This window comes from Populus alba, chromosome 5 (genome assembly GCF_005239225.2).
Source record: "Populus alba chromosome 5, ASM523922v2, whole genome shotgun sequence".
In the NCBI taxonomy this organism is placed as follows: domain Eukaryota; kingdom Viridiplantae; phylum Streptophyta; class Magnoliopsida; order Malpighiales; family Salicaceae; genus Populus; species Populus alba.
The window spans coordinates 8,401,634-8,413,298 of NC_133288.1; the positions used below are offsets into that span (position 1 = coordinate 8,401,634).

Below are 11,665 nucleotides of genomic sequence, written 5' to 3' on the forward strand. Positions count from 1 at the left end.
TGGGCCTTTGGAAACTGTTTAAAGCATGGGCTTGTTCATGGAGGCATTCCTTGAAAGAAGGCAAAGTTGGACAATCATTGGTTGCATGCTCATTTGTTTCACAGATTTGACACACAATGTCTTGAACAGATTTTAATTGACCACTCTTTTTTAATTCTAGTGCCTCGACTTTTCTAGCTAAAGATGCAAACTTGGCTTGGAGGTCATGATCTTCCCTAAGGTTGTGCATACCTCCACTAGATGTATGAGGTTGAGTTTTACTTGGTGCCTCATAAGTACCTGTGGTATCCCAATTTTGAGCATTTTCGGCTAGCAAGTCTAGGTACTTCATTGCTTCATTAGGGTCTTTATCTTCAAAGGTTCCATTGCACATCAATTCAACCATTTGCCTATCTCTAGGTGTTAAACCCTCATAAAAATGTGAAACCAATCTCCATGTTTCAAAACCATGATGTGGGCAAGTATTAAGCAAATCTCGATACCTATCCCAACATTGGTAAAATGTTTCTCCTGGCTTTTGAGTGAAAGTGATGATTTGTCTTTTGAAAGAGTTTATTCTGTGAGATGGAAAAAACTTCTTTAAAAATTGTTGTTGCATTTCATCCCAAGCACGAATGGATCCCGGTCTCAAATTTTGTAGCCATGTTTTAGCTTTATCTTTTAATGAAAAAGGAAAAAGCTTTAATCGAATGGTGTTCATGCTACAGTTTGAGTCATTATAGGTATTACAAACCTCCTCAAATTCCCTTAAATGCAAGTATGGATTTTCTAAGTCTAAGCCATGAAAAGATGGTAAAAGTTGAATAATGCCTGGCTTAAAATTAAAATGAGATGCATCAGGAGGGAAAACTATGCATGAGGGTGCACTTGTTCTTGTGGGATTCATGTGGTCTCTAAGTGTTCTCATACGGTTATTCTCATTATTCTCATTATGAAGCGATTGATTATCTTCTTCGGCCATATTTTCTGAAAATGATGAGGATACCCTACAAAGTCAACCACTTAATGTACGTGACCAAACTCGCATGCACGTGTAAAAAGACAATAAAAGCAAGAAAAGAAAATAGAAGAAAAAGAAACAAAACAAAACAAAGGAAACAAAAATAGATAAAATGAAAAGTGAAAAGAGAAAATAAATTAAATATTATAATTTATACAAGAATTTACCTCCCCGGCAACGGCGCCAAAAAACTTGACACGACCAAAAGCTTGATGTCTTTTCCCAAGTGCAGGAGTGTCGAAGTAATAAATAACCCGGCAAGACCGGGGTCGAACCACAGAGAGGTTAATTGTATAGATTATAAATAACAAGACAACAAAACAACAACAACAATAACAATAACAACAATAACACTCAGTACGTGGCGTTGTTACACCTGAGAATGATCCAAAAGATCGGGTCACAGGTTTCCAGCCTATATACTAAGTTTATGAAAAGATCAAGAGGATATATTACAGAATGTAAATAATAATAATAATAACAATAACAATAATAACAATAATAAAAGTAGAAGATGAAGAAATTAATGAGAACTTTGAGATGAAAGATTAACGTAAGGATTAAACAATGATAAAAACAAATGTCAAGGTTAGAGGATCCACTAATGGTACTTCAAACAAGTATAATATAAACTCTTATTACTCAATTGGAAACCACACATAAAGGAGGTTCCAATCAGATTATAAATTGTTAACATGATTACATTAGTTATCTTATTCGAATAAAGCTAATACTTGTAAATGTTGGCAGGCATTCATGATTATAACTTATGTTAACAACAAATCAAGTCCCTTTCATAGCTCAGGTGTCGGTTATACCATACAGTATGGGCTATGAAAGTACCAAGTATTTGTTGTACCAAGTGTTATACAACATAAATCTAGATTAACCATTTAACAAGCAAAGTATTAAAAGTGAACAAGATAACAAATATAAAACATGTTAGTATCCAACGTTAAGGTCCATATTAAGTTTATATTATACTTATTCTTACACCATTAGTGTACCCTTTTCACCTTGACATAATTAACTTAACTAAACATAATGAAAGAAAGAAACATAAATAAACAAGATAAGAACATAATTGAGAAAGAAGTTAACTAAGTAAAAGAAAGGAAATGAAGTGCATGAACTTGATATTAATGAAAGCAAAACATAAGCAATACAAAGAGAGAAAGCAAGAGCATGATCTTGATCTGGAAACCAAGATGTCTCAATACATGGTAAGTGCCTCCTTTTTATAGGCCAAAATTGGGAACTATTGATTTGTTGACTAATTGATGAGTGGGTGGCCACATCTTGACTAGATAACAATCCTTATCTTCTTGTCTGATCAAGACGTCATTGCTAACATCATAATTTGCCCAGAATCCTCAAGAATGTTCTAGGAAATTGTCTCAGCTTTCCAACAAAAAAAAGATGAGGTCATTTGGACTTCTAGAACTCAAGATATGGGCTGAACACTAAATAGTGTTTGGGTTGCACGACAGCTTCGGACTTCTTCGTTGTTCCTTCAATTTGGACTTCAAAACGACCTTTTCAAATCTTGGGCTCCTCATGAAAGTTGTAGGCTTTTGTCTTACCTTTCTATCCATATAAAGTGGACCTAAATCCGAAATCTAGAGCTCCAGATATGATCCAATTACCGAGCAATGTTCCGGTTTGGACTGCACCGACATCTCTTTTCTAAGTTTGGTCATCTCTTTGTCCTTTAACTTTCAATGCTTAAACTCATCAATCAATCCTTTTATTTATGTGATAGTCCTGCATTTAAAATGAGCATTTACCATAAATTAAGGTATCTTATAATATCAAACTTGTTATTATAAAACATGCTTTAGTTAAGGAGTTATTGATACTTCAAGTGCAAAATGATGATATAAAACCTTGATAAACATGCACTTTTAAGTACTAATCACACCCCCCAACCAGCTTATTACTAGTCCCTAGTAATCTAAAGCGTTAAAATAGAGAAACAATTTGCAAGTTCCACAAAGCAAGGCATTCATCATTCAACTTCCATTAATCTATCCAGATAAACAAACTCTCATTAAATTTATATTCCTGCTTCATACTTCTTAAACAAGATATTAATAAACCTTCTTTTTGTGTGCTCAATGAAAACATAGATGATGGGGCTTTTGTTGAAAGAAAACAATATCATGTTCAAATGTTTAAGGTGAACTTCCTTGGGTTGGGATTTTTTTCTTCTTTTTTTTTTTTTCCTTTTATTTTCTTTTTATTTATATACACATACAACTTAAAACACAATGTATCTTTAACCCATGTAACGAGTTTTAGGCTAATGACTCCCAGACCAGTTGGTCTTAGGGCATTAGGTGTTGAGACACCCCTACGAGCTTAACAACTCGGGTTGCAGATACTGATACGTAGATAGTGCAATGTTTGATTCCCTTAAGCTTTTCTCCTTAACCCATGTAACAAGCTTTAGGCCAATAGCTCCCAAGTCAGTTGACTTTAGGGTATTAGGTGTTAAAACACCCCTTCGGGCTTAATTGCTTAGGTTAGGGAGGCTACGAAACCAAACTTATCCACGTTTTATTATCATCAATACTATCTTTTTTTTTTTTTTTTTTTTTTTTTTTTGCAAATTATATACTATCATTTTCCCTTAGTTGTTACCTTCAACAAAAGAACATAATTAATGTAATAATCCAATGTGCAACCCACAATCATATGTTAAAGTGTGTGTGTGAAAATGAAGGTTTAATAATACTTGTTAAATGAGTATAGGAGCAGAATCAAGTGATAACAATGTGAGAGTTTGTAAACCTGAATATTTCAAGAAGTATTATGATAGACCTTGGTAATGAAACTTACTAAGATGCGTCTCTAGAGTCAATAAAATTGATTCCATACTCTGCCATCCTAATAACAATTTTGTCAAATGGTTTTAATAATAGCAAAAACAATTAGCAAGTTAGTATTTTTTTTTTTTTTAAACTACTACCCTCTCCCCCCAACCAAAACGAGACATTGTCCTCAATGTTCGAAGGTAGAAAGATAGAGTATAGAAGACATCACCTGAAACAGCGAACAATGACAAACCTGAAACACACTTAAACAAACATAAGAAGTAACAAAACAAAATAATATGCTATTAATAAAACCAAAAGACACAAGGTTTCACAGATGAAGGCTCAAATCTAATCTAAGCTTTTTACGGCTTTCCTTAGTTGACCAATCTAGACGACTCATGCAGGGATCAATGACAGGGATGAAAGATTGTAGTTGGTCAATCAATTGTTCAGCAGTAGCAGCAGATATTATGATTCGTCGTGCCGAAGATGTTAGAAATTCCTGTTCCACAGCTTGATCAAGGAAAGACAGCAACTTATCATAAAAACCATTAACATTTAACAAACCTATAGGTTTATGGTGAATGTGCAATTGGGCCCAAGATGAAATATGAAAAATCTCTTCCAATATGCCCAAACCACCTGGTAAGGCAATGAAGGCATCAGCATGGTTAAACATGGTATTCAGTCGGTCAGACATTGTTGGGACCTGTAGTTCCTCTCCAATTGTTTTTCCAATGATGTCCCCAGTTGCTAAAGCTTTGGGGACAACCCCCAAAACTTGACTGCCTCCTAAAAATGCAGCCATTGACACACCTCCCATTAACCCAATGCTGCCTCCCCCATACACTAAATGAATCTTTCTCTCAGCTAGTACCCGACCAAGATGATTTGTTGATTCTAAAAACTCTTTTTCTTTCCCAGAACTGGATCCACCGAAAACACAAATATTTCTTATATGATGACTTGAGGAACCTGCCATTTCTACACACTTCTATATTTGATGAATATATGGGATGAGTAGAAATGAAGGGAAGGAAGAGAAGAATTTATAGATGAAAAAGTGAAAATGCAATCATACCACCTATATGTAGGCTAGCTGTAGTCTCACAAACTCTCTCTCTCTCTCTTTATTAATTATTTATTTTGAAAAAGCATGTATGTACAGGTAGTTGTGATTATGGCTCACATCTTCCCTTGGTTTTACGTCCAAGAACGGCTTAAACGCCCTCTATGGGTCGGGGATAGGCTTCCCATCCAGTTTTCTTAAAAAACTGGCAAACAGGGTCTTTTTTAGTCAGATTCCCAAGACTAAGTCGATCATGTTCTTTATGGAATTGTGGCCATAAATCATGAATTACACGATGCACATCTCCACTAGGATGCGTCTCAAGGGTCAACAAAAGATTATCTAAAGACTCCTTACTCAGGCCATCCTTAATGAATTGTATTTTATCTTCACGGTTTACAGATACCATTCCTAAAGAACGACATGTCGCATTACAAGTCCATCTGGCACATCGATGACAGACTTTCAGTCGTTTTGCACGACGTTTCTTTGCAAAAGTGCTTTTACCTGTTCCAGGCATGTGTGAAATGAAAGAATTGGAGGACTCACCTGATAATCGGACCTTTGCTTCAATTAGCCAGCGAATATCTTCAGGAATTCCATGATTCATTAACAACCTCAATCTTGCACACCTAGCACGGTAAATTTTATTAATCGCATGTGGAGGCAAAGCGGGAAAATACCTTTTCAACTTTTCAAGAGTGGTGTCCATTTTCAAAAGAGAATTGGAGAAGAGATTCAAAGAAGGGAGAAAGAGCTAAGAATTGTACAAATATATACAGATATCAGTTATTTGGGAAACTGAAAGAACCGACTTAAGAGTCACGGAGTACCGTTATCCGCCATTTGACCGGGGTGAGAGACTAGCAAAACAAAAGTCACACTAAAAAGCAACAAAAAAAAAGTGAGAAAAACAAAATAATCAACCTTTATCAATAAGATTATTCAAACCAATGGATTCATTTTCACTAGGAAACTCATCAAAGTAAGCTTTTAAACGATGTTCATTTACCTTCAAAACATTGTCATTCTTTGGATTCTCAATATCAAGGGCCCCATAAGGATACACATGTTTCAAAATAAATGGACCGCTCCATCTTGATCTTAGTTTTTCAGGAAATAAATGGAGTTGAGAATTATAAAGCAAAACTTTTTGACCAGTATCAACTTTTTGACAATTTTCACAAGTTTTGCAGAATGCATGTGTGTCCTTAAACATGGTGGGCCAATAAAATCCATTTTGTAAGATTTTTGCAGTCGTCTCTCTTGATGAGAATTGACTCCCACATGCTTCAGAATGACAAAGTTTAATGACATTACTTACCTCATTGTCGGGAATGCATTTTTGAAATATTTGATCAGGACAATTTTTGAATAAGTAAGGGTCATCTAAGTAAAAGTTCTTCACTTCGTTCAAAAACTTTCCTTTGTCTTCGGTACTCCAGTGAGCTGGCAAATCTCCTGTTGCAAGAAAATTGATATTTTTAGCAAACCAAGGCATTGAACTGAGAGAAAGTAAGGATTCTTCAGGAAAGTAATTATCGATTGGTGGGATGTCGAATGTCAAAATCTGTTGTCACTTTTGACACAAGATCAACATCAATATTTTTTGTGCCTTTTTCAACCGTGATTTCTTCCTGAGAATAAATCATTTTGCAAATCTTCAGATTCATCCAACTCAATTTTACTCAAAGTAGATTCAAGTTGATCATGAACTAATTCTTCAATAAGATCTACTTCTTGTAAATCATTATCATCTCCAGGTTGCTTGCAAATGTTAAAAATATTCATCTCCAATGTCATGTTTCCAAAAGATAACTTCATGAGTCCATTCCTACAATTAATCAATGCATTAGAAGTTGCAAGAAACGGACGTCCTAAAATAATAGGAAATGAATTACATGCTTCAACAGGTTGCGTGTCCAAGACAATAAAATCCACAGGATAAATGAATTTATCGACTTGTACTAACACATCTTCAATTATTCCTCTAGGCACTTTTACAGATCTATCGGCGAGTAAAAGAGTTACAGAAGTTGGTTTTAACTCACCTAGATTGAGACTTTGAAAAACTGAATATGGAAGTAAATTCACACTAGCTCCAAGATCAAGTAAGGCTCTTTCAATTTTGTGTTCTCCAATAAAGCAAGAAATTGTAGGACAACCAGGGTCTTTATATTTCAAAGCATTATTGTTCTGAAGAATGGCACTTACTTGTTCGGCTAAAAAAGGCTTTCTTTTTCACATTCAGTTTTCTCTTCACAGTGCACAGATCTTTCAAAAATTTAGCATAGGAAGGAACCTGTTTAATAGCATCCAACAAAGGTATATTGATCCTTACCTGTTTGAAAATTTCAAAGATTTCAGAGTTGTGATTGACTTTCCTTTGTTTGGTCATGGCATGAGGAAATGGAAGTGCTGGCGGGGAATCATCCTTCTCTTTTGCAATGTTCAGGTTCAACCCATTCCTTACCCTCAGAGATAGACTCATCATCTTTCTCACAAGGTTTAAGAATGGGTTTTTCAATAACCTTACCACTACGAAGAGTGATGACTGATTTGACTTGATCCATGTGTTGGCTTCCAGAACCACTTGCATTTGCATTGTATTGCCCCTTTGGATTTTGTTGTGGTTGAGAAGGAAATTTACCTTTCTCTTGGAAACTGAGAGCAGATGTTAATTTTGCAAGAGCATCTTTAAAATCTGTCATGCTTTGAGCAAGTTGAGTGTTGATTGTCTCCTGCTTTTCAATGAATGCATGCAATGTGTCCTCAAAATTTCTTCTAGGAGGTGGAGCATAAGGAGGTGCATATCCATGAGAATTTTGGAAATTATGGTGTGCTTGAAACGGTGGCTGTGAAGTTTGTGCATTGTTGCTATCACTCTTCCAACTAAAATTTGGGTGATTTCTCCAACCAGGGTTATATGTTTGTGAGTATGGGTTATGGTTGGGCCTTTGGAAACTGTTTAAAAGCATGGGCTTGTTCATGGAGGCATTCCTTGAAAGAAGGCAAAGTTGGACAATCATTGGTTGCATGCTCATTTGTTTCACAGATTTGACACACAATGTCTTGAACAGATTTTAATTGACCACTCTTTTTTAATTCTAGTGCCTCGACTTTTCTAGCTAAAGATGCAAACTTGGCTTGGAGGTCATGATCTTCCCTAAGGTTGTGCATACCTCCACTAGATGTATGAGGTTGAGTTTTACTTGGTGCCTCATAAGTACCTGTGGTATCCCAATTTTGAGCATTTTCGGCTAGCAAGTCTAGGTACTTCATTGCTTCATTAGGGTCTTTATCTTCAAAGGTTCCATTGCACATCAATTCAACCATTTGCCTATCTCTAGGTGTTAAACCCTCATAAAAATGTGAAACCAATCTCCATGTTTCAAAACCCATGATGTGGGCAAGTATTAAGCAAATCTCGATACCTATCCCAACATTGGTAAAATGTTTCTCCTGGCTTTTGAGTGAAAGTGATGATTTGTCTTTTGAAAGAGTTTGTTCTGTGAGATGGAAAAAACTTCTTTAAAAATTGTTGTTGCATTTCATCCCAAGCACGAATGGATCCCGGTCTCAAATTTTGTAGCCATGTTTTAGCTTTATCTTTTAATGAAAAAGGAAAAAGCTTTAATCGAATGGTGTTCATGCTACAGTTTGAGTCATTATAGGTATTACAAACCTCCTCAAATTCCCTTAAATGCAAGTATGGATTTTCTAAGTCTAAGCCATGAAAAGATGGTAAAAGTTGAATAATGCCTGGCTTAAAATTAAAATGAGATGCATCAGGAGGGAAAACTATGCATGAGGGTGCACTTGTTCTTGTGGGATTCATGTGGTCTCTAAGTGTTCTCATACGGTTATTCTCATTATTCTCATTATGAAGCGATTGATTATCTTCTTCGGCCATATTTTCTGAAAATGATGAGGATACCCTACAAAGTCAACCACTTAATGTACGTGACCAAACTCGCATGCACGTGTAAAAAGACAATAAAAGCAAGAAAAGAAAATAGAAGAAAAAGAAACAAAACAAAACAAAGGAAACAAAAATAGATAAAATGAAAAGTGAAAAGAGAAAATAAATTAAATATTATAATTTATACAAGAATTTACCTCCCCGGCAACGGCGCCAAAAACTTGACACGACCAAAAGCTTGATGTCTTTTCCCAAGTGCAGGAGTGTCGAAGTAATAAATAACCCGGCAAGACCGGGGTCGAACCACAGAGAGGTTAATTGTATAGATTATAAATAACAAGACAACAAAACAACAACAACAATAACAATAACAACAATAACACTTAGTACGTGGCGTTGTTACACCTGAGAATGATCCAAAAGATCGGGTCACAGGTTTCCAGCCTATATACTAAGTTTATGAAAAGATCAAGAGGATATATTACAGAATGTAAATAATAATAATAATAACAATAACAATAATAACAATAATAAAAGTAGAAGATGAAGAAATTAATGAGAACTTTGAGATGAAAGATTAACGTAAGGATTAAACAATGATAAAAACAAATGTCAAGGTTAGAGGATCCACTAATGGTACTTCAAACAAGTATAATATAAACTCTTATTACTCAATTGGAAACCACACATAAAGGAGGTTCCAATCAGATTATAAATTGTTAACATGATTACATTAGTTATCTTATTCGAATAAAGCTAATACTTGTAAATGTTGGCAGGCATTCATGATTATAACTTATGTTAACAACAAATCAAGTCCCTTTCATAGCTCAGGTGTCGGTTATACCATACAGTATGGGCTATGAAAGTACCAAGTATTTGTTGTACCAAGTGTTATACAACATAAATCTAGATTAACCATTTAACAAGCAAAGTATTAAAAGTGAACAAGATAACAAATATAAAACATGTTAGTATCCAACGTTAAGGTCCATATTAAGTTTATATTATACTTATTCTTACACCATTAGTGTACCCTTTTCACCTTGACATAATTAACTTAACTAAACATAATGAAAGAAAGAAACATAAATAAACAAGATAAGAACATAATTGAGAAAGAAGTTAACTAAGTAAAAGAAAGGAAATGAAGTGCATGAACTTGATATTAATGAAAGCAAAACATAAGCAATACAAAGAGAGAAAGCAAGAGCATGATCTTGATCTGGAAACCAAGATGTCTCAATACATGGTAAGTGCCTCCTTTTATAGGCCAAAATTGGGAACTATTGATTTGTTGACTAATTGATGAGTGGGTGGCCACATCTTGACTAGATAACAATCCTTATCTTCTTGTCTGATCAAGACGTCATTGCTAACATCATAATTTGCCCAGAATCCTCAAGAATGTTCTAGGAAATTGTCTCAGCTTTCCAACAAAAAAAAGATGAGGTCATTTGGACTTCTAGAACTCAAGATATGGGCTGAACACTAAATAGTGTTTGGGCTGCAGGACAGCTTCGGACTTCTTCGTTGTTCCTTCAATTTGGACTTCAAAACGACCTTTTCAAATCTTGGGCTCCTCATGAAAGTTGTAGGCTTTTGTCTTACCTTTCTATCCATATAAAGTGGACCTAAATCCGAAATCTAGAGCTCCAGATATGATCCAATTACCGAGCAATGTTCCGGTTTGGACTGCACCGACATCTCTTTTCTAAGTTTGGTCATCTCTTTGTCCTTTAACTTTCAATGCTTAAACTCATCAATCAATCCTTTTATTTATGTGATAGTCCTGCATTTAAAATGAGCATTTACCATAAATTAAGGTATCTTATAATATCAAACTTGTTATTATAAAACATGCTTTAGTTAAGGAGTTATTGATACTTCAAGTGCAAAATGATGATATAAAACCTTGATAAACATGCACTTTTAAGTACTAATCAAAAAACATATTAATAACACATGCATATTAATTCTTTTGCATTAGAAGAAAAAGCAGGAAAGCAAATTGAATAAATACATTAACATTTTATTTTTTTATTGGCACATATTATTCTCGATATATTAAATACATACATAATTTTTTTTATTTAAAATAATTATCTAACCAACAACAAAACATCTCCGTTGAAATAACTAGTTATCCTCTAAGGAATTATATCACTTCGAACATGTTTGTCATGAAGTGAGAATTTATTTGCATAGGAGGGCCAGTAGAGGTGGAACACAATCTTGTAGGTAACAGTGAGTCCCTGGAGATCCACCGGAGAGGAGGTCACGTACCCTTGAACAAACATGAAGTCACCGGTGCCTCCTACCACGGGATGATCAGCAGGCTTGATGTTATGTGTCCCCCCAACAATAGAGATGGACCCCATGTGGTTCTTCAACCTCAAAGTGATCTTAGCAATGGAAATGCTCCTCAGCCCATCAAAACTAGATGTTATAGAGGTGCCTTCAGCAATCGCAACGACCTTTGAAGATATATTGGCCGTCACAGTCATCGGATCTTGGAAAGCAAACAAGGTGCCGAAAGGTGTTGTGGTTTGACCAACCCCTGCTCCGGCCACCCCATTCACTATGATGTATCCCGTTTTGTTTATCGTTTCATGCTGGTAGAGTGCAAAGTGGAGAGATTTGAGCCCGTTGTTGCCGCTGTGTCGGGAGGAGGAGGTGGCCTTGAAAGAAAGAGCAAGAAGTAGAGTTGCAAGAAGATAGAGGTGCAGAATTTGAGCCATGGCTCTATGTTTGTGGCTAATAATATGTGAGAAATTCAGGGTCATTTATAGGACTCGTACGCACAAAGACTTCCGATGGCACCAGCCACTTGCAAATCGGTCTAGTATCATGAT

At 35.5% G+C, this 11,665-nt stretch overlaps 1 protein-coding gene across 1 annotated transcript; it reads right to left on the reverse strand.

Moving 5' to 3' along the window:
* Positions 1-10,875: 10,875 nt before the first annotated feature.
* LOC118029952 (dirigent protein 2) lies at positions 10,876-11,665 on the reverse strand. The gene has a single exon (XM_035033954.2). The coding sequence runs from the start codon at positions 11,594-11,596 to the stop codon at positions 10,961-10,963; it is 636 nt and encodes a 211-aa protein (XP_034889845.1). The 5' UTR covers positions 11,597-11,665; the 3' UTR covers positions 10,876-10,960.

What these genes read in the sequence shown, in the direction of transcription:
- LOC118029952 (XM_035033954.2), bottom strand. Translation starts at nt 11,596, where the DNA reads ATGACCCTGAATTTCTCACATATTATTAGCCACAAACATAGAGCCATG.